Here is a 24,154-nt window from a genome sequence, read left to right as displayed (position 1 = left end):
CACAATTTGTAGCTCCTGTTAAATATAGTTTTGTGTTTAACGCTTTGAGCACAAGGCTCCTCTTCTCACTTCTTAAAAACAGAATCTGAGGAGCCTTAAATATATGCAACTAATGTTTTATGTTAATATTAATCCATCTGTGAATGGATCATAACAAATGGAATGGGAATTATTTATTACTCCTGAACAAGAGTCAAACAAATACCCACTTAAATAGTTAAAACATGTGACTATCCACTGTAGTTAAAACCACACATCAATGATTAGAAATTCACTTTAAAGGTTAACATTGTTCTTAAATATAAATATTCACAAAGCTCTTTAAAAATGGAAAATATAATGCATTTACTTGTAAAATGTAACTGTAGTGCTCCACTATACTCAGAGAATATTTTTGTATCTTCATTGTTCTTCTACCAATAAAAAGATTTATATCTACAGCTAACAAAAACACTTGATCATACAGCTGTGATTTTAATTTAAGTTTGAACAACTGTCCACTGTAATGAAAATATATAAATTAAGAAATTACAAGCAATATACAAAAATGTTAAAAGCAAAAAAGGAAAAATGCTGATAAATTAACAGTTTTTTTTTTTCTGTTTAATTTTTGTGATAATTTTTTTTCTAACAAACTCATTATGATAGATTCAGTCTCTAGATACTTCCCATGTGATACATGTTGTAAATCTATGCTTTCAAAGTCATTTCCCAACTCTGACTGTTTTTTCCTTTCACATTCTCATAAAAACTTCAACCAAATATGGTCCCTCGCATGTTATCTATGAGCAACACATGTTATAACTCTCCTCGCCTTCACACACACACAGACACACACACAGACACACAGACACACACAACCATGTCAAAGATAAACACAGAACTCTTATGAGGAATCTACACACTCTTCATTTGTGGCCAATTTTGGGTGAGTTTCCTGTTTAATTGATATGAAAGAGCCAAATGATAATAAATATAACATTCTTATATTCTTAATGCAGCCTGGTGTTGATTTTTTTTTCAGCTCTGGCACATTTGATCTTCATAATAAGTAAGTTTGTCTCAGTGCTGCTTCATAGTAAGATTTACATACTTGCCATTAACTAGTTGCTTTTTAACATGCATAATCACAGCATATCAACGTATGAAGTCTTTAATAATATCTTATTCTCACTGATCTTACTCCAGAGCTACAAAGCTATTCATAGTTATCCCTCAAGTACCTCTTAACTATTGCTTATTTACAGTGAATAAGGAAATCCTTGTCATTGAATTACAATCTTGAAATGTTTTGCTCAGTATAGACCTCAGATCCAGTGATTATCCACCCAAATGAGTATTTTTTTAAGTCTTAAGACACTTTTTGTAGGGCTAGTATCAAGATTTAAGTGGAAAGTACAAGGAAATATTGTGCACTTTATTAAAACAGATAAAAATAAAAAATTAGTGGATTCTACAGACAAAGGTCAGTATTTAATGTGACCTCTGTCCCAAGACAAAAATAGTCCAACACTTCAAGACACATTAAGTTCAAAGAAAGGTCACTTTAGTCTTTTTTATATATTTCCTCTATATTTCACACTTATATTGTTTACATGTATTCAGTGTGTACAGTCTATATAACTGTGCTACAACAGACTGTCTGTTGGCCTTAGGCTTTTTTTGTGTTGTATTGTAGTTGTAGTAGATATATAATTTTTTTACTGGTATGCTTTTGAGTACAATTCAGAAACTACATCCAGAGTATTTTCTGTCTCTTTCTTCAGGTGGATCCACGTCTCTTCGTCCGGTGTTGACAGGTTCAACCATGGCCTACCTCAACTCGAGGGTGGCCTTCACCTGTGTTGCGCCTAAAGCTGTTCCTCCAGTCACCTACGAGCTGAGGAGGGACAACATCGTCGCCACAGGCACCGATCACCAAGGAGGCCAACCTGTGCCGTTCTTCCTGAAGGTGTCTGCCACATCGGAGGGGTTGTATTACTGCACAGCGAAGACAAAAGGAAGCTCAGGGGACAGTAACAGTATCACGCTAACTGTAGTCAGTGAGTGGCATGTCCAAGGAGAAACTGTTCAGTTAGAATATTAAAAAGATTGTCATTTTTCCACATTTCACTTCCATGTCTCTGATCTTTCTTTCCATCTAGTTCCACCATCTGGAACCACAGTGACCTCTGACCCCTTCCCCCCAGTCGCATATAGAGGTTCATCCCTCATCCTGAGCTGTAACGTTACAAAGGGTTCCCACCTTTCCTACTCATGGTTTTTCAAAAGAACAGAAGTTAAATCCTCCTCCTCGCCCTTTTTTCGCACCACTGGGAACAAGTTAGTGATTGAGAAGGCGAGTCCAGAACATGCTGGACCATATTCATGCATGGCCTGGTCCGCCGTGCAGGACATCAAAAGGTTCTCCAGCAGCTCAGAGGTCCCAGTGACAGTGAAAGGTAAATATCCATAAAAAGATTAATGCAACACAATACACTTAGAGCTACATGTGTTAAAGGGGGTGGTACTAGGTAAACAGATAGAATTTAATGGGCTCTATGCACAGCTCCACTACTTCCTGAACTTCAGGTGGCTCCTTTATTTCCTGTCTTTCATTACTGGACACACTGATTAATCCAGGTGTGCCTAATTAATCTGTAGTCACAACAAGAAGCAGCAGACACACCTGGATTAAACAGTGTGTCCAATAATGAAAGACAGGAAATAAAGGAGCCACCTGAAGTTCAGGAAGTAGTGGAGCTGTGCATAGAGCCCATTGTTATTATACCACAGCTTATAGTTTACACGTGTTCATTACAATTTATATGTCACAATGGACCGAGAAGGCACAAAACATTTAGTAAAAGGCACAATATTGTTAATTTTGCAAATTTTTAATTGCACTTACTTCTCTTCAGACATTTCAGGTTGATCATATTTTTTCAGCTTATTCACATTTTTGTGAAAGGATAGTTTGTAAATGTAAACATTTTAATGTAATTTTACTTTTTTACAGTAAAACAAAAAAATTTGGAGTTGCCATTATTTATAGGTTATTATGACAGCATTTTACTGGTCTGATCCACTTCAGATTGAATTGGTCTGTATGTGACCCATGAGCTTAAGTGAGTCTGACACCCTTTATATTGTCAGTGTAATTTTTGCATCCACAAATTCATCCAGTGAACTGGATTCGACCCTTTGCCAGGCCGATTTTGGCCTGCAGGCCATATGTTTGACACCCCTGCAATAAACCGTGTTTCATGTACTTAACTGAAATATTGTTATATTTTCATCTCGTGCTGTACTTTCTCCTTTGTTCCTCTGTCAGAACATGTTTCCAAACCCAGGATCTCCTTCTCCATCTCCAAAGAGGAAGATGGTTACCATGGCAACGTGACCTGCTGGTCATCAAGAGGGAGTCCTCCGGTCCAGTTCTCTCTTTCATTAGACAATAAAGAAGTCGGGTCTGTCACAGCATCTGATTCGCTTGTAGCTCAGTTTCATGTCGCCATGGTACCAGGGCAGGTCATGGGTGTGGCCCGATGTAGGGTCAAAACCGAGGTGCAGGAGCTGATGAGTGACCCTCTGACCGTAGAAGTGGGTATGTGATACATGTGACACCACGCACAAGATCAGTCAGAGCTGTGACAGTTGTGTTTGTCAAGTTTAGTCAACAAGCATTGGTTGAGTTTTTGTTTCGTTTCAGGGTTTTATTTTATTTTATTTTTTTTTAGGTTTTTTTGAGAAAACGTGTTGTTTATACAAGGTGAAAAAATGTAGGATGACTGAATATGTCATCAAATATGATTCTCAAACCATTTTCCAGAATATTCAATGCCACTCTGTAATAGATTCAAGATTCAATAACTTTTACTGTCATATACACAAGATCAAATATAGCAGTTAGACAATGAAATTCTTGTCTGCTATTCCTCTTTCCACAGAAGAATATAAAATGAAACAGAATGGAAATAAGGATTAAAAATGCCTAAATGAATTAACAGTGACTGCAAAAGAAGACTATGTACAGGAAGATATTAGGCACAAAGTCACATGTTAAATCACAGTGTTCAGTACCGTATGTACAGTACATTTACAGCAGTGGCCGAGCATGAAAGTGCCCTGTGTGTATGTTGTTATTGCATATGTATATTCTGGCTTTATAATTTAATGTAGCACATGCAACAGTTACTACAAATCTTGTGAGAAGTCATATCTTCAAAAAAAACACAACTTTTTAACGATAAAGAAAAACATTTCATGAAAGTAAATTTACATTTCTACAGAAGAGAAAAATAAAATGTATTTAAACTGAGTATTTAAGTAAAACAAGAAGCTCAGGTTTGTTTTTATTGTTCACTGAAGTTCATATTTAGTCCTTTTGAAAACAGTCATTTTTATTTAAATTCGAGTTGTTGATAGTTATTCACCGGTTGTAGTTTTAACGTCTTCCTAAATCCTTCTCTCCCATTTCCTGTTCATCTAGTCCCAGTTGGAGGTGATGTCAAAGTGGATGTAGAGTATTTCTACACAGCTGACTCCAAAGTGGCTGCAGTCAGACTGAGATGTCACATCAGCAGGGGCACTTTCCCTTATGTGTCCTGGCTCTTCAATGACTCCGTCCTGTCCTCCGTGACAAATGTGGACTCTCACACTCATCCTGTTGAGCCTCACTATGCCTTTGCCGACCACAGACGAATCCTCATTTTGGCCCGCCTCGGCCCAGAGGAGTCTGGGTATTACCGCTGCAAGGCCAGGGACAGCTACGATGAGGCTGGTCTGTGGATGGAGAGTGAAGACGTGTTGGTCCGAGTCAGAGGTGAAAAACATAAGACAAGATGTCACATAAATGTAGATCCATGGTTGTGTTCATTTTAACCATTGTCAGCACTCTTCACAACATTACACTTTGTACTCTTGATCAGACAGGATCCCCAACTTCCTGCCTCAAGCACCTCCCAACACCCCCCACTGCAACACCAACACAAGTAAAAAGTACATCCATTTAACTCACATAACCTGCAGCCTCTACTGTATGTCATAGTTCACTGGCCTTATTCCCTCCTGTCCTCAGAGCTGTTCATGTCCACTATAGAGGGCATCAGCATCACCTTCTGCTTCTTCCTTCTTCTGATTCTGATGGTGAGCGGAGCAATAGTTTACAGGATGTTTGACCACAAACAAGGTATGTGTAGTCATGTACAAAAGTGGAAGAAACATTCAGATCATTTACTTTAGTAAAAGTACTAATAAAGCATCAAAAAGCCTGGATTTTCTGTTCTAAAGCTATTTTCACTTCGGTTTTCAAACTTTTTCTGTCAGGGTCCCCAACAAATTTATAACAATGGTTCAAGTATTATGGAAAGAAACATTAATATTATAGCACTGTTTTTAATTTTCTTTGAATAATTTGTTTTTAAAATTAAAAACAGCTTTTGCTGGAACAATACAGATAAACTCAATCAGACCACTCCCTGAGATGATTTAACCCCCCCCCCCCCCCCCCCCCAAAAAAAAAAAAAAAAAAAAAATTAAAAAAAGATTGTGCAGTAATGTTGTTACAACTGTTACTATAAGGTTAATAGATAATTAACAGATATTTGGTGACAAAGGTGTTTATTTTGATAGTACCAGTGGCTCCATTTTACATTGCACATATTCTCAGAACAATAACGGACAAACTGTTTTAATGGGAGAAGAATGACTATTTGACCGAGATGTTAACAACTTATAGTACAGTGCTTTATTTTCAAACTTATTTTTATTGTATTTTTTAAATTTTGTGTATTCAAATAACTAACAAAGGTTGGTATATGCTATTTAATAGTATTATATGGCTTTTTCCAGGTACACAGTAGGTTACATTTCATAAACACTCATGGAGTTTAGGTCATATTGTATGTTGTCCATTTCTTCCAGTGGTCTGTAAAGTGGTCAAGTTGCAGTTTTACTGAAAACATCAGTTTCCTCATACTGTGTATTTTGTCTACAATTACACTCACTGATTTTTGTAAGACATTAGAAGTCAAATATATTACAAACCAAAAAGCTGGTTGCATGCACTTGATTTAACACTAACTGCTCCTCTGTCTTTCTTTTTCTGCTTTTCATCTGTTTGCCAGTTGATTCCCATGTTTCCATAACAAAGTAAGACCACTTTCTAATGAATTTCATAGTTTTTATTAATAATAGGATCAGCCAGTCCAACAGTGTTCGTTTTTTTCCCTCCCAGTTCTGTGGTACCTCCTCTGTCTGCTAATACGTCCCGATCGAGAGCCAAGCCACCGGATCTGTCCTCTACAGACAGTAGTATCCACAACCAGGTAAACAGGTGTATTTCAATGCATTTGAGTTTAAACAATGACATACAGTGTTCCAGTAATCTCACTTGGGAAGGTGACCATGACAGTGAGTATGTTTACATGCACACTAATCTTCCACAATTACTCTGAATTTGACAGATGTCATGTAAACAGTATATTCTACTTAGATATTCTGAATCCGGCAGTGGAGCATTTTCTGATTCAGACATGAGGGATATACTGATATTATTCCAGTTTTATGAAAATTGTACAGACATGCCTTTTACTTCAGGTCACAGCACATAGTTCCTGTTTATGGTCAGCTGGAATAAAGACAAAGATCATTCAAGGTATAAATGGATGAATGCAAAGAAAAGTCCACCTTTATGGTAAGAAGGAGAGACATAAGTACTGTTAAACATTATGACAGATTGATTGATTTAAGCAAATATCAAAAGCCAAACGTTTTCCAGAAGGCATTTGAAGGGGTAATAGAAGGACACTGAGCACCCACAGTGGAACACCTGTCATCACTTTAATAGGGCATGTATTGGCATGCTTATTCATGTGTCATGTAAACAGCTTATTTGTAATTTTGTCTTTTTCCACATTGGGGAAAACAGGAATACTAGTGTGCAGGTAAACGTAATAGTTCATAGAGTTAACATCCAGATAACTCCTGAAAGTAAATGTGTAGAAATAAAGACAGAAATGAAGCATTTAATTACATCCTGACCCAATTAAACAAAATTTACACAAAAACAATTTTTTTTGTTTTCTGTTTTTTTGTTTTTCTGTTTCTGTTTTGTTTTGTGTTTCTCTGTTTTTCTGTTTCAGACCATTGAAGTCACACTGTGATATAGGAGGAACAAACTGATCACCTCTTTAAAGTGGTTTTCATTCATCTGTTCAAAGTTAATTCTGCAGTTTATCTGTATTATAGACAGTATATGTACATTCACTGAAAGTCAAATGGGAAATATGTGTGAAGTTAAAATATATGGATACATGTGCACACTATTTATTAAAGTAATGTATTGGAAATTGAAATAAAGTCATATATTGACAAAGATATTTAGGTCATATAATATCTATTTGTAATATGCAGTACTGCACAAACGTCTAAAGCTGCCTTAATATTTTTGTAGGGTTATGATAATGACTGTGCCTTTATTTCTTGCAAGAAATATGCAGGAAAATATGTGCACAGTATTGAAACAAACACACAAATCAAAACTAAACAGCGTCTGCAGGTTAAGTCAGTATTTCGTTTGAACTTCACTTGGATTCAGTAAATCTTCAACTTTCGCCATATTTTTTTCTGAAATGGACGACCATGTGTCTGCATTTGTAAGTGTTGTCAGTAATATATGCGCAACTGCATAGTGTACAGTCAATATGTAAACAGTGATAGAAACAAAAAGCATTTCAGATACAATGTGTTCAATACTGTCCACATATTTCCTGCACACATACACACACACATTTTATATATATATGTGTGCGTGCGTGCGTGTGTGCGTGTGTGTGTGTGTGTGTGTGTGCGTGTGTGTGTCAACATCTCTCTTGATATACAGTAGGGTATATAATGTGTTATGTATTATTCTGTATTATTCCAAATCACCTGCACTAAACTGTGTATAAAAAAGAGTTAGATTATATTTTTCAGCAACAAAGAACATAGAATGTTGATTTCCATTTTTTTCCAAATAAAATATGAACTTTAATGCATGTTTTGTTGATTCTTTTATTAAATTAATGAAAAAACAGGTGGTTTGTAAGAGCTTGATGCCCACCTTACACTCACTGTGACTGCCTGAAAGTTGTTTAGATGTTTTTGAGTGAATGAACTTGTGCTCTGATGTTACAGAGAGGGCAGGGTATGACAGGGAGGTGCAGTGTCACATTATCAGTTTTTTGCACATGTTTCAAAGTGGGTCTGTGTCGTTCTCCATTGAAAACTGTCAGAAGACATTCCCACTCCTTTGCATATAATCGTATGGTGTATTAGACGGCTACAGCTGCTTTGGAGACATGTGTTTTTCTTTAAGGATGTTTATGCTTCTTTTTGTGATCATCCTGGGTAAGCAACAAACACACACAGCACTGCAGCATGCTCAGTATCGGAAACCCTTTTATTTAGATGAATTCATCTGATTTTTTCCCTCCAGGTTTGTGCCACTGTCACGAGGAGAGTAGTAAGTATATATATATATGTATGTATATATATAGTAAATATAAATCGTCTGAGTGTGTGTTAGAGTGTGTGCATATATACGAAAGTTCAGGGGCCACATTCAGGTCAATATGATCTCAAGTGAGCCAGACCAGTTAAATAATAACATAATAACCTATAAATAATGTCAAACGGCTAAATTGTCTCTTTGTTTTGGTGCAAAAAAAGTAATATTACATTATGAAAATGCATACGTTTACAAACTATCTTTTCAGAAAAAGTGTGAATAACCTGAACAACCTGATGATCAACAACCTGAAATTTCTAAAGAAAAATAAGTGCAATTTAAACAACATTGTGCCTCAGCTTATGCTTTACACATGTGCATTACAACATACGGACTGCAGTGGATCTACAAAGACGCAAAATATTTAGTAACAGGCATCTGGAACTGAATATATATTATTTAACTTCATGGTCATGATCCAAACTTGTCAAGAGTCAGTGACACCCTTGAGTGTTAATGTCTTCTGTGTAATATTTACACTTTACACATTCACGCCATGGCCCAGATTAGACCCACTAGTGGGCCATATGTTTGACACTACTCTTGTGGTTGGTCTAACAGTGTTTTTTTAATCTCTAAAGGTCAGCCATATTTGGGGAAGCCATGGGTCTCTGGTCCGTCTGTGGCTCTCGAGAAGGAGATTGTAGATTTTCATTGCCAGCTTTTTGCATACCCAAAGAATGAACCTATCCTACTGCGGCTTTTCAAGTAAGTGTTGATTTACATTTGATCCAAACATGACATCAAAATGTATCCAGTGATGATAGAAGTGTTCTTGTATTGTTTGCCTTCTAATCCTGTTTCTGTCCTGATCTTTTGAAAGGGAGGGTGACCGCAGCAAACTGCTTGCTCTTTACACCTCCCTGGATGGAGAGCCTGGAGTTTTTCCTATCATCATCAAACATCACCATGAAGGAAACCTGGAGTGTGTGGCCAGTGCACAAAACAACACCCTAATAAAGCCAACAACCAGCAACCCACACCACTTGAAGGTTATCGGTGAGTGATAAAACTGATACATACGGAAGTAATGTTCCATATGTATCAGTATTACTGTCATCAGTTTGACTTTCCTTCACCCAGATCCTTTTTATTCTGCTCATTATCTATCTATCTATCTATCTATCTATCTATCTATCTATCTATCTATCTATCTATCTATCTATCTATCTATCTATCTATCTATCTATCTATCTATCTATCTATCTATCTATCTATCTATCTATCTATCTATCTATCTATCTATCTATCTATCTATCTATCTATCTATCTATCTATCTATCTATCTATCATCTGTCTGGCTGTCTATCTGGCTGTCTGTTATATATAAATGTATGCATATTTTTAAGAAGTCAACACAATGATATATGATTTTGAAGTTTTAACAGTTTTTGCTCTTTTAAATCCTAATTCAGTGTTGAAAATGACCCCAAAGAAAACACACCTGGACACAATTGTTGAACCAAGAACAAAATTACTCTGCAAAGGAGCTGTTCCTGAACAATCTCCCTTTGTGTCTGTCTGTCTGTCTGTCTGTTTGTCTGTCTGTCCTCCAGTGCCAGTGAAAGATGCAAAAGTTGTCATCAGTTCAGGTAAAAAGGAGTTATTTGAGGGGGCGACACTGGAGCTACACTGTCAATGTCAAGCTGGAACACATGTGACCTACAAGTGGCTGCTGAATGGTCGACCTGTTTCCCCATCTCCTCTGTACTATGTCAGTGATAACTACCTCAGGATCTACAGGTCATTGAAAACCTATTGAGGTTATGTGTGAAATGTTTAATGCATTACTGGGTGGCTGCAGGTGGGACTAAGTTTCACTTGATAAACATAATCAGGCCTAATGACTTAATATATTTGACATGTTCTGAAACAGGAGGTACCTGTAAAGCTGGCCAAGAAAGTGTATTTATTTTATTTCATTTTAACCTGACTTAAATGATTATTTGTGTCACCTTCAGAACCAACTCTGAACACAGTGGCTCCTATGCTTGTATTGCTTTTAATCAATACAACAACACAGTCTTCAACTCCACAAGCCCTGGAGCTGTAATCACAGTCAGAGGTTAGCAGTTGTTTTCACTTTGGCCTACAGTCTTTTAAAAACTATTTCATTTGAATAAAGCCAAACAAACATCCTTCGTTTTCCTGTTTCTACAGATCTGGTGTCAAACCCTGACATCTCCTTCACCGTATTGAAACAGGATTCACAGAATTATTCTGTCGTGGTCTCCTGCCTTTCAACCAGAGGGACTCCGCCTGTCACCTTCTCACTCTACAACAGGAAAGATTTAGTTGCAAACATGACAGTTGAAGATAGAAATGCCACATTCAGTGTCCCTATTGTTTTGGACCGGCATTTAGGATGGCTTCAGTGCCAGGCAGACAATGGAGACCGAACCGCTTACAGTCAGTGGATGCCCTTAGAAGTGGGTATGTGCTGTTCCTTCTTATCTAATTTATGTTAATTTTCACCTATTTGCTAAACCAAGTAACTGAACAACAAAATGAATCAATGGCACTTCATTTTAAAGGTAATAACCTCCAATTTCAGAAAATGTCCTTTTTTAGTATGTGGCTAAAATACAACCTGAACTCATATGTATTAGCTTCAATTGCTATCCAGATGATTCTCTCACTAATTATGCTTTGGTGCTCAGGAATATTGTAGTGGGAAAAAGTTAAAAATTTTACACAACCTTAATTACTATCATGAAATATTTGTGGAAAATTCTTTGTTGTGCGTGGCTGCATCAGACACACACAAACAAATGCATTTTTCCGTTTAATGGTATACAAAAAAAAGGAAAAACAAAAACAAATCTAAATTATTGGCAGGTTCAACATGTCATACTCTGGATGTGTTTCAGTATTTAGCTGAAACATCCAGTTTTGACCTTGACAGATCAGAGTACATGCAGAAAGGAGCATTTGGGTTTGGAGAATGGAAAAATACTTGGCCTGACTTAAGAGTGATTCTTAATTCTTATCACAAATGTATGGGGGAGCCAAGAACTTTTTTCCATTACTGTACAGTAAAATCATTTCAGTTCATTTAAATGTTATTTGTTTTTGTTTTAATTTGTTTCAGTTTGTTTTATTTTGTTTCTCTGCATGTTTGAAATAAATAAATAAATAAAATAAAATAAAATAAAATAAAATAAAATAAAATAAAATAAAATAAAATACAAAAAATAAACTTAATGAATCAAATGCAGAGAACCAAGACTTTCTAATAATATCTGTATTGATAAATTTTATCAAAGAAACTTGAATGTATTTAATACAAAATGGCCCTGGGAATGGAGAGGTTAATGTGTAATACTACGAAGTATTCAGATCATCGCAAAATGTCTCACACATGTCTAACAGTCCCAGTTGGTGGTCCTGTGTCGATGCATTATGACTACGACATCGGAGAAAACTTTGTTGTTGTCGGCTTGAGGTTTTACTGTAAAGCTGCGAAAGGGACTCATCCTCGGTTCCAGTGGTTCCTCAACACAACCCTCCTATATGGCCGAGGCAGCTTCTACTACGTGGTGGAACAGCCTCCAGAGAGGTCAGTTCTCCTGATGTCTGTGGGGAGGGACAGCGCTGGGACATACCATTGCCAAGTGTCCGACAGTTTTGACAACGCCACTGCACTGAGCAGTAAGAGGCTATATCTGGACAAAGAAGGTACAGTTGATCCAACAACGATCTGCCAGATATTTATGACTCATGACAAATGGCTTCATATCTTTATCCTCTCTGTCCTCCAGTGCTGAACCGTCTCCCGGTCCTTGTGGTGGCGATTGTCTTTGGGTGTTTCAGCTTCATTATTGTCCTGGTGTCCATTTGTTGTGTGATTGGAGTGGTGTTCAGTGAGTTTACATTGTTCCCTTTGTCTTCATTAGTTATTGGAGTTGAGTTATGTTTTCATGGGTTCTTAATTTTGATCAATTTCAAATCCCCCTCTTCTCACGTTCCTTCCATGTGCATGTGTTTCACTGTGCAGAACCATATCTGAATAGTTTCATTTTTATCTAAAATTGGACTTTAATCCACCAGTAGGATTTATGACATTACACAAAATTTATAGTCAGAATATGGGACTCTAATTGTAGAAACTGAATATAATAATCATAAGAAAAATAAATAATTACAATTACTTTAGAATCAGACAAACTTCTACGTTCTGGCTCCTTGTGGGTGACACCCAGAGTTAAGGTGCATTAATATCATCTAATATGTTTGATTGTGGACCAGAATTAACCCATAAAGACTCAAATATACACCAGTGACCAAAAGCATCTACTGATCTAGAATGTTGAATAACTTTGGAGCCACTAATTCTATCAATCTATGTAAATAATTGGTGTAAATACAGTTTGTCATCTTCTCATGGTCATCAGATATGACCCATTTGGATGTTCAGAGGCTCTGTAGTGAACGTGGAAACACTGTCACCTTGTACAACATTGATTCACCAGTAAAACACATGGAATTTGATCAGTGACAGTGGATGGACACACTGGGTTTTCATTCAGTTAATGATATATTTTAGTGAAAAAGTCACTTTTTCTGAAGTTTTCTCTGTTTTTGGTGTGGTAACCCACAAATTCAGCATGATGATTAAAGCACATGATCAGTAAAATAAATATAGGAAAATACCTGATGCAAAATGGAAAGTATTATATTATGATAAATGGTGATATATCACTTAAGAAAGGTTAAATAGACAGAAAAATTTATTTGAGAACTGACACAAAAGTAGCTCTGGGTCTTCATGGGTTAATATCCCCCAAACTAAAAAGCTCAGAACAGATAAAAACCCATTTTTCTCAGATACCATAGTTAGGTGGTGATAATGTTGTCTCAGTGCTGGAATCATTCAGTCAGAATAAGGATCAAAATTTCAGCTGTGGTAGGATTTTATTATTTTAGCTCCAACTACCCGCAGAAATGGTCAACATTTAATAAAGACGCACCTCTTTTTATGTGTTGTTTTGTTTTCTGGGGTTTGTTTATTCTAATTCGAAGACGTTCTTCTACATACACTCATTCCACCAAGTTAACTTCCCTCTTAATAACGAGATATCTTTTACCTCTGTTACAGATGAATAGTGGAACCAACTAAGTCTGGAAATGAGTCTGAATATGCAAGACTATTGTCCAAGTTCACCACTAGATGTCACTAAACACCACACACTGAACCCTTAACACAGAAGGAAATATCTTATTAAAGGTGGGGTAGGAGATCTTGGAAAAATGGTTCGAGCAAGCTACATTTTGAAAATACACAATTCAAAAGTCCAAACCCCTTTCTTCAGACTTCCCCCAGAAATCACGCCTCCAGAGTACCAGATTGTACTCGCAGAGGGGGGAGGGGGGAGGGACAAATGGCAGTTGAATTTGATAGACATATCACCATTCAATCATTTCGATGGGCTGGTTAAAATGATTGGATGATGTTTTTTCAGTCTTGTCCGTTCCACAGGTGACTAAAATGTTATTATTTTTGTGTTAGAGCATTTAATTAATTAGTTGCAATCAGGGTGTGAAGAGGATTTTAAGCAATATAGCAAAAAATACCCCAGGAAAACATCTCCTACCCTATCATTAAACAATATTCTAGAGAGGTGGAAGAGATGTCAGTTTTTAAAACCATTTCTAGTAAGGTCATTTAATATTTCTGTAGAAAAATCTTATCCAACACAAATGACTTATCTGTAAAAATAACTGGCTTATTCCAATGCAGCAAAATGGAATGTTTCTCCTTTTCATGTGGGTGTCACAATGAAATTCCTCCCTAAATGTAAAAACAGTGGACCTTCCTTTATTTGCTTTCTCTTGTATTTTTTTTTGTTTAGGACCAAGGCAGACAGAAGAGAAATCTGTGTGAGTGATTTCTTACTTTGATACCTTCATAGGGTAGCAGCTGAAATGACAATCTGGTGATAAACATTTTTAATGTTATCACATTACCACATGAAGAGAATTGTACTATTTCACCACCAGGTTTTATGACAGAGAGGAGTAACAAACTGGCAGTTTTACTAATGTAGTTCACCATCTGCCATGTAAAAAAAACAAAAACAATGACAGATGGTGTCAAAATGGAAAAGTCTCTTTTTTCGATCTTGTGTCTAAAAACCTATATAACTGGTTTGATGGAAAGATTAATCAAAAATTGGTGGATTTTGCATCTATGGTTTTGCATTTTTGTGGTAATGAAGCAACTTATAATATGCACAAAAACCTTATACATTACTTGTACATATTAACTTACCACATCATTAAGTAACAAAGGTTATTTGTATGATTCAGTACATGCATTTAGTTGGCTGCTGATAGTTTACACATTTTGACAAGAATGTGAAGATGTTAAAACTCAGAAGTTTCATTTTGTGTAGTGACAGTAACTCATTACATCCTTGTGACAATGACAGTTATGAAAAATGTCCTAACTGAATAGATCAAACAGGCAATATTATTCAGCTGCACTTGAACAGTCCTTGCTCAGCTAATATTTTGTTTTATTTTTTATTTTTTTTAATCTTAGCTTGCACCTGAATATGAAGAAAATGACGGCAGCATATGAAGATGAGCTGGTAAGACATTAATGAAGTGTTTCCTGTCATTATTCAAGACACAGTATGTCAGTTTATTTACATAATAAATGATTATAAAAACTATTTAAACATTTTGTCAATATCCTAGGATTTGTCAGATTACTCTGAGGGTATTGATGTAATGAGGACAACTACAGCAGTTGAATTTGACCAGGTGAGATTGAACATGTGACCTGAATATTACCCAATCGTTAAATTACATAAAATATAAAGTCAAAGTGTTTCCTGTTGTGTTCTCAGGTGTCTGAATCATCTGTAGATGAATGGCCCCAAATTAAAGCAGAGAGGAAGAGGATGGAGGAGAAAGAGGAGGATGAAGCAGTTCTATGAGCCTGACGGGTCAAACTGTTTCCTCCAGAAACACCTCAACAAGAACCACTACTCAGTGAAACATCCCCTTTTGACTCCTGGCTCAGACGGACAGCAGCATTGTCTTGAAAGAAGTTTTAATCTATAAAACATGAATAATGCTACAATTAAAAAGAAAATAAATATAACAATAAAGCATGCTGAAAATTGGAGGAGCACTAATAAGAGCAGTGACATAGACAACCAGGTGATAAAACACCAAGTTTATGCAACAATAATACCAATGATTGAAATTATTTTTTTGCAGGCAAGGATATCTACTTTTGTTGTGGAAGCATTTCTTAAATGTGTGTTTATTATGTAAACAATATTATTATGTAACTCAATTGCCCACAGATGTAAGGGAGTGAATGGTTGTTTGTCAGCCCTGCGATGAACTGGTGACACGTCCAGGGTGTAGCCCACCTTCATACAATGGCGGCTGGGATAGACTCCAGTTAAGATGAATGAATGAATGAATGAATGACTTTCTCTTCTGTTATTTTCTATAAGGTAACATTTTCACTGCAAAGGGCCTCTACAGTTGATCAGAGCACATATTGTCAGTCATAGCAGCTTATATCCACTAAATTATGCTATTTGTGCTTTTTTTTTTTTTTTTTTTTTTTACAATTCCTCAGTAAAATGTGTCACACCAGTGACAACAGCAAAAAGTTTTGTCTGAAATTATGAAATAAATCACATTTCGAAGAAGTGAAAAGAAGAAGGAAGGGCAAAGTCAAGAAAGTGATTAGTATGATTTTTTTTTTTTCATTGTAAGAGATTTGTGTTGCACTGTACCATCAGTGACATCACCAGGGGACCATGTTCATTATGTGCTTTAGAACATTTGTTCGACATTTTGTTTTAATCTGTTAATGTTCATCATGTATCTGACTGCACTTCTGCATGTAAGTAACGGCAAACTCCTGGCTCAGAAAGATGTAAATGTTCCAGTATCATACTATTTTACTAAAATGTGAAGAAACTGTATCTCTCAAGCCTTTTTTGAGTTTCTATAAAGGACCCTGAGGGATGAGACTGTGTTGTTTCCAGGGACTAGTTTCACAAGGACTGGATCTGAGTCAGACTTCAGATAAATGTCTATACGCATTTATTACACAAACTGTTCAGTTGAATTCTGGGTAAATTAGGAGTTTATCAGACTAAAAGTCCATGACTAATAGTTTCACTGCTTGCAATCATTCCTTTGACCCCAACTGAAGGCTTTAGCTTTCAACAGATTCAGAAGACTGAAAAAATGAATGAATGAACAAATGAACAAATGAACAATTTATTTCTAACATTCATATTGCCAACAATGTATGAAATTTGAGATCCACAGATTTCTCCATATATGTTGCTTGAAATGGAGCAGAAAGAAACTAAACCTAATTTACACCTTTCCTGCAGCCGTTTCAAGATCATGTCATATATTTTTTCTCAGATTGCGATATCTGAACAACTTTACTCTCCTAATATTGCTGCTTCATTTTACATCATTGGCTATGTCTGGGGGAAAATGACTTAGTCAGTTATGTTATGAGGGTAATGATATGTAAACTTTTTCATGTAAGAGAAAAATTGGTTCATTATTTATAGGCTATTATGATCGTATTTTACTGGTCTGACCAACTTGAGACTGAATTGGGCTGTATGTGGCACCTGAGCTAAAATGATTTTGACACCTTTTTTTGATCAAGGTCCTTTTTTTCTTTTCAGTTTTCAAATGCACAAAAAGAAACATACAACTTGAACATGAAAGTGTTGTATCCAATTCTTATCCACCTGCCATCCCACCCATCCCACCCACCCCCAGTATTGGACCTTGGATAAATGTATATACAGCCAGACATACACTTACATATAAATCCTCTTCAAACATATACATGTAGAGACACATATATACACACAAGTACATATATATGTACACATATGCATAACTGTAAGTTCATATACACTTAAATAAATAAATAAATAAATAAATAAATACATAAATAAATAAGGGGAAAAACGATTAAAAATAAAGTAAAAATAAATATGTAAAACACAGCAAAAAGGTACACAGATGTTTGAGTTACACAGATATGTTGGTAGCTTATGATTTTAACACCTTTAACTAAAATCTGTTAATGTCTTCAGTGTCATTTTTGCATTTCAAAAATTCATCCCGTGGGCCAGATTGGACGTTTTGGCGGGCCGGTTTTGACCCGCGGGTCATAGGTTTGACACAACCGGTCCATCAGGAGCCTGTGTGAGGTGGGTTTGAGAGTCTCCTCAGCTCAGCCCGGTGCACACGCAGCTGAACTCCGCCCATGTGACGCGCAGCCGCCTGCTAGAGCGCAGTGCGCAGCTCCTCCTGACGCGTCCTGGCCTCGTCAGAGTCCAACAGCAGAAGGTGGCAGTAGTTTAGGCTTTAGTTTAGTTCAGCTGCCGGTGCGTCCTGTCCTGTCCTGTCCTGTCCTGCCAGGTGGACTCACACTACACGGAGAGTTTTGTTCCGTGGAGATATGGAGGAGACGGGCGGTGCTACAGCGTACGGGGCTTCGCTCGCAGGAGGAGGCTTCGACTTCTACAAGTTTGTCCGACAGCCGCAAACCATTGTGCGCATACTGAGCTGGGTAAGGAGAGTGTGTACGGAGGAGCTGAGCCCGTGTGTGTGACTGTTGGTTCCTGGATGGCTGTGCGTAAAGGTCCGAGTGAACAGGTGCGTCCGGCTCGGCTCCCGGTGCACTGTGGGATGGTGAAATGACATATTTGTGGAGTCTTGGGCTTGTGTGATTGAGAACAACAGGCTACTATGTGCAGAGTCTCTGCGGGGCGTCATGTTGCAGGCAGCTGGTGTGTGACAGCAGCTCGGTGACAGCACAGGTCAACACTGCTGTTGTCACCGCACAAAGACGCAAAACTCTCACTACTCTGCCTGCCTACTATTTTGGAACCACAAAATATAGACTTTATTCAGGTCGTGCTCCATAAGTAAAGAGAGGTTAGATTAATAGAAACACTGAGACCAGAAAGTACAATATTCTGTGTTTTGAATTTGACATAGATCAAAATTTTATTTATTTATTTATTTTTATAGTTTTCATTATAATGAGGTAATGGAGTTAAGGGGGTTTTCCATAGAGAAGAGTTCATGGACCAGGGAAAGTTGTATTCACTTCTGGTCACCTGTTGCTAGGCAAATCACCTTTCTTAGATTTGTTTTTGTGATTAGGAGGGAGTGATCTGGAAAGTCCAAAAGGAATTCAACCACACAGGTAACATGATCCAACACAACCTATGGATAACTGTCAACACACACATTTAAGGATTAAACGAGAACTGTTTTATTTGTCCTTGACAATTTCCTTGGAAAGAAAAATAACTTAATGTTCATTTTGACAAGAATTCCTAAATATATACATGAAATTGAAATCATCTGTGTAGTTGTTGAGGGTAGATGTTAGGTGTGTGTTGTTGATCAGAGTGGGTTTAACTAGACTGACTGTGAGCCACTTAGAAAACACACAATGTAACCTGTACAGTGTAGCAGGTTTGTATGGTAGATGAATGCTCAGACTGAATGTGTCCTTGGTTACCACAGATGTCGACTGTTTGGGAAACTTCAAGAGGATGTGTGTCTGTAGGAGTGTGTGTGTAATAGTGGGAGATTATGTGTGTGTTGCTGGTAAACAGCAGCCTACAGACAGGTAAGGTGATACCTCCTGCTGAATGTGTATCGCTAATCACACACACACACACACACACACACACACACACACACACACACACACACACACACACACATTCGTACAAGTGAAAGTTTGTGAAGCCTTTTTGATTTTTCTTTCTTTTCTGCATAAATGTGCCCTAACACTAAACAAAGGTAAACTAATTAAACTAAAACATAAGTATATTAGTGTATATGACTTATTGGCCAGTCACATTTATTATATAATCCCCATCTCCATTCACCTATAAACCAGAAAGTAACAGAAGTAACATGTAATGATTATTTCCACATCATCTCCCACTTCTACACAATAGACAATACTTACTTAATCATCTTCTGAGCCTGTTGGTGCTTGAGGCAGTATGTAGCTTCTCCATCTGGCTCGGTCTGCTGCTATCCTTGGTGCTTCATAAGGAGAAGCCGTGGTTTCTCACCTCTCTCTCTCCACGGTTCTTCTCCATGTTTCTCTGAGCTGCCCTCTTGGCCTTCTTCCCTGTGGTGTCCATCTTAAGACAGTTCTTGTAATGGATGTAGATGTCATATGGCAGATGTGCCCCAGCCATGTCCATCTGTGCGCTTCTATCACTTAGTCAACTGACATGAGTTTTGTTTTAAGGTTTAATTTTTTGTTGGATATTGTTTTTGACCAGAATAACTTCAGGATTCAACGTAAACACTTGTTTTGGAAAACATTCAGTTTGTGTTTAATGTGGGCCGTTTCCATGACAACTGAGGGCCAAAGTCAAGAGAACGCCTTCAACCTGAGAGCTGAAGTCCTGTCACCAAAACAATAATGTCATTAATCACAGTTGTTTGTATGACAGTTCTAATTTGAACATCATCTCAGTCTTACCTGGGCCTTCAGTTACTGATGCGACACTCATCCTTTTGCTGCTATAACGTAACCTAAACATTGCCAGTAACTGTTGTTGACTCAGAGGGAATTCAGCTCATTCCACGTCTCAGACCAGTTTCTAATCCAGGGCCAAAACACGGTATTCGAAATCTCTCTGATGGAACATTTTAGAGACAATTTGACAGATTAGTGTTGTTAAATGACCCATATTTTTACTTTTAAATTCATTTTTACTTTAGCTGGACCATAAGGGATTATCCAGAACAAGGAGCAGCTTTATATTGAAATAAATGTTGGAATGGCAATCAATTAAAGTTCACTCTCTGACGGGACATGACTGTGTTTTGACCCTCCAGTGAAATTGTTTGAGTTCTCTACCTGAACTTCGTGCTTCAGGTCATTCCACAGCATTTCTGCAGGACTCCAGTTAACAGTTGACAATATAAATCCACTGTAAATAATATATGGTCTAAAATTTGCTTAGAGGTCTTATTTATGCCTTTGTGCATAAGAAATCAATAGAAGTGAATCCCCAAACGAACTTTGTGTTGGTAAATGCAAGTTATACAAATTTACAGGATTTCAGTTCTGTTGCAACATGTTGATGGTCATATGAACTATGTTTTCAGGTCAAAAATGTCCAATTTCATCACAATTAATGCTATATTTTCATGCCACAAATGGCCAAATTATATTTTAACTGAATTTACCTGAAAAACAAATATTCTATTCTTTTAGATTCTCCAATTTTTCTTACAAGATTACATACTACATATCACATGTTTTATTTTTACAGGTTACAATATGGAGTATGGTGCTGATCCATCCTGCTTATGTTACGCCAATACATACACTAAGAATATCACACGTCACTTTTTAAATCAACAGTTTTCTAATAATAAGCATTTTTATAAAGAAATAACAATTCTATATTGTTAGTCACTCTTTAGTATGATGATAAACTATACAATAAATAATTATGATGCTAGTTTTTGCACAGGGATCATTTGTGGAAATGGTGACATGGCTGCCGAGCATCAGTATGATGGGATCCGTAACAACCATGTCACATCCGTCCACTGCCACATTTTGTGTTTTTGTGTCAGCTGTTATTGTTTTAGATCCACAATACAAACATTTATGAATAAAAGGATAATTAGCAATAGTAAGTATATAAGTTTATTACTAATAAAGTACTGGTACTGACCAGATCATCATGGGTAATGTCACGTCCGTCCACCAGCAAAAGTTTTCACATACACGTGCTATTCAAAATCCAGTATTTCTGAAAATATAGCTTCCACTGTCAAATAATATCAGTAGTCTGTGCACAAATGTATTAGCATTATTTCAACACAGTTCTATGCATTTCTTACAACTTTTTTTGTTGACAAAAATGGCCACTCATTTGACCCTCTAAGTAAATTTTAGCATATATTTTTAATAGACCAGATCTTTGTACACATCTACCCATTTATTCATATTTATCTTAACTATTCTCAACCCATTGTTGTCCTTGTCTCTAGTCGAATGTTTGTTTATATTTGGTCTATATTTAAGTGTGTTTGGGTTTATGTTGAAATTATACGTTGTGAGCTAAGAAAAACTGAAGCCAAATTCCTTGTATGTGTTCATATACCGTACTTGGCCAATAAAGCTGATTCTGATTCTGATTAAGACAGTTACTTTTTGTGCCTGAACCAGAACAACTTAATGAGAGAATCAGAAGAAGTTTATTTAGTTTTACAACCTATCTAGTAGTGATAGTAGCTGACATATAGTACCAGGTTTCTCATCTGGGAAAGCTGATGGATTTAGAATTGCCCAGATTTTTTATGGTTATTTTGATATTCACTTTCAGATGAATGTATGGATTGATGGATTGATCTAAGTATTTATTATTTTGGTTTTAGGTTCAGTTTAACAGCTGAACCTTTTACCCTTCGGCTGTTCATCAGCCAAATTGGCATTGTGTCAGTGTCAACGCCATTACTCCTCACCAAATCATCCGACATTCTTTATATTTGGTATTTAGTTGCCACTTGGAAAGCTCTTGGAGGAGTTCTTTGGGCAACCTTGACCTTCATTTATGAGGTCAAATTGGAATTGATACATCAAATTTGGCCTTTGGCAATGCTGTCAACACAAATATGCTTCATTAAATCATCCAATCTGTTTCATGTTTGGTATTAAGGTGCATCTTGGGAAGCTCTTGGAGAAATTCTTTGGCTGTCTACCTTGACCTTAATTTTCAAGGTCAAATTGGGGTCGACAAAATTTGGACGGCAATTTTGACTTACATTTTTCGGTCTTTCAAGGTCAGTGCATGGTCATAGGAGAACCTAGCACAGATGAGGTGAGGGGATAGTGATACTGGTAGGGGGGCAGAGAGCAACAGGGGTATCATGCAGGGTAGACCTTATTGTCAAAAGGGCCGAGGGGTCATTACAGCAGTTTTGTTTTGTTTTTTCTTCTCAGGGGGCATGATATTGGCAGATTAATGAGCCACTGTCTTCTTCCAGTTAGAAAATATCATTATTATATTAGCCATTCACTCAACCTCGAGGGCCTCTCACACTTAACTGTCATACCAGTGACTGAAATATATAACTGATAAATGTCTAATTCTGACAAAAAACTCTGAAGTCCTCTTCTAATGACCTGATAATTCTACTGGTTCACATACCTTTGTCACCATGTTTAAGATTTGGCTGAGAATTAACTAAAAGCTGAATAATTTTGTCATACATATGTTCCTACTACTTCTTACTCATTGTCTCATTCACATTTTTACCTCACTTTAATGAACCAGCATCTATGACAAAAGACAAAGGTGTTCTTTCTGTACTGATGAAGAAACAGTCAAACATTGTTGAAACGGAAAGTTATTACTAATTAAATAAAGTTGTGTGTCTTCTGCACATGAATCTTTCTGTCACGCTGACTACATGTCCCATGATGCATTGTCATTCCTCCTGAAAGACTGCAAAAGTAGTTGTGGGTCACTTAATTTATGGTTAAACCCTGATATTTCCTCCGAAATAGGAAATTAGTCAAATAGTTGACACATGCTGGGTATGAAATGGAGAACTCACAGTTTTTTCAATATATTTACATTAATGTATTTGTTGTTTTTAAAAAATCCAACAAAAGGAGGAGGGTCATCCATAGCATCATGCACATATGGGACATTCTGCGTCCGTTTAACATCTGTCACTCAGCATCCATCTGTTCATCTGTCAGTCCAACGCTGTCTAAAACTCACTGATTTCTTCTGCCTTATTTTTCTCTCAGGATGATTTGTTAGTTTCTCATCCTGTCCTCACCTCATCCTCCTTCCCACTCACCCCTCTAACAGTCATCTCTCTATCTTCCTCTGTAGCTCATTATGAGTGTTGTTATGGAGCCGGTGGCATCTCTGCGGTCACATGGCAGGCAGCTGCACTTAGAAGTAGGTCACATGGTTAGGTGGGTAACGGGAGCAGGACAACAGCAGACCACGGGACGGTCAGAGGGACCAGGCAACAGATAGAGCTCTGATAATGTGCTGAAGTAGAAGTCAACAGAGGTTCTTGAAAATGCCTTGTAACTACATGTTAAGTCACATCATTGCAGTGAGACAAGTTAATTTGGTCTAGTTTAATGTTTTTGTTTTGTATGGCTGGATGATATGGACAAATTACTCAATAACTGCAGCCAAAGATCTGTTTAGAATCATCCAAATGAGGTCAGATCTGAACAGTTCAGTCTGAACCAGGGATCAACAAACAGCAACTTAGCAAAGACAATAACATTACATAATAACTTTATACCTTCATAAGCCTCAGAATCAAACTCACCCATGTAGAATAAATGCTGTGATTTCAGCATCAAACTCCATTCTTTTCAGTTAGAGCTGTGTCCAGTGGTGAAAACAACAACAGTGCTTCTGCGGCTTTTATTACTTTGTCACATTCTTTGACTTTAAAAGCTGTTTTTTTAGCACTTCTCATCCCATCTGGTCACTTTCTGATGCTTTGGTTAAAGGCCCCATGGTGTTAGTTTTCTTCACCTTGTGAGACTGACAGAGGGACTCACTATTCCCTCTA

At 37.1% G+C, this 24,154-nt stretch overlaps 3 protein-coding genes across 8 annotated transcripts in view; all 3 read left to right on the top strand.

Moving 5' to 3' along the window:
• The first annotated feature begins 64 nt into the window (after positions 1 to 64).
• LOC115419820 (Fc receptor-like protein 5) lies at positions 65 to 19,136 on the top strand. Of its 6 annotated transcripts, XR_003935469.1 has the most exons (12): positions 65 to 928; positions 1,025 to 1,051; positions 1,767 to 2,042; positions 2,145 to 2,441; positions 3,314 to 3,586; positions 4,472 to 4,804; positions 4,911 to 4,973; positions 5,060 to 5,170; positions 6,108 to 6,132; positions 6,218 to 6,308; positions 7,125 to 7,840; positions 19,125 to 19,136. XR_003935469.1 is itself a non-coding variant. In XM_030134855.1 (11 exons), the coding sequence occupies exons 1-11, from the start codon at positions 889 to 891 to the stop codon at positions 7,143 to 7,145; spliced, it is 1,557 nt and encodes a 518-aa protein (XP_029990715.1). In that variant the 5' UTR covers positions 65 to 888; the 3' UTR covers positions 7,146 to 8,012. The 6 variants fall into 6 exon arrangements, 4 of the variants coding, with proteins under 4 accessions (XP_029990715.1, XP_029990734.1, XP_029990727.1 ...); XM_030134855.1 differs by lacking the exon at positions 19,125 to 19,136 and having other exon boundaries at positions 7,125 to 8,012; XM_030134874.1 differs by lacking the exon at positions 19,125 to 19,136 and having other exon boundaries at positions 1,002 to 1,051; positions 7,125 to 8,012.
• LOC115419805 (Fc receptor-like protein 5) lies at positions 8,105 to 16,485 on the top strand. Its single transcript, XM_030134830.1, has 13 exons — positions 8,105 to 8,370; positions 8,459 to 8,485; positions 9,112 to 9,238; positions 9,354 to 9,529; positions 10,087 to 10,273; positions 10,492 to 10,595; positions 10,691 to 10,963; positions 11,903 to 12,208; positions 12,292 to 12,393; positions 14,383 to 14,410; positions 15,075 to 15,123; positions 15,233 to 15,298; positions 15,385 to 16,485. The coding sequence occupies exons 1-13, from the start codon at positions 8,322 to 8,324 to the stop codon at positions 15,472 to 15,474; spliced, it is 1,584 nt and encodes a 527-aa protein (XP_029990690.1). The 5' UTR covers positions 8,105 to 8,321; the 3' UTR covers positions 15,475 to 16,485.
• Positions 17,847 to 24,154, top strand: part of syngr2b (synaptogyrin 2b) — an 18,939-nt gene continuing 12,631 nt past the window's right edge. Inside the window, exon 1 of the mRNA XM_030134897.1 lies at positions 17,847 to 18,113. Coding sequence (XP_029990757.1) covers positions 18,003 to 18,113 — 111 coding nt within the window. The 5' untranslated portion in view covers positions 17,847 to 18,002. The remainder of the gene's footprint in view (positions 18,114 to 24,154) is intronic.

The sequence above is a fragment of the Sphaeramia orbicularis genome, chromosome 1 (assembly GCF_902148855.1).
Source record: "Sphaeramia orbicularis chromosome 1, fSphaOr1.1, whole genome shotgun sequence".
Lineage (NCBI taxonomy): Eukaryota > Metazoa > Chordata > Actinopteri > Kurtiformes > Apogonidae > Sphaeramia > Sphaeramia orbicularis.
Note: the sequence above shows the minus strand (reverse complement) of the source record. Positions and strands in the feature narration are given on the sequence as shown.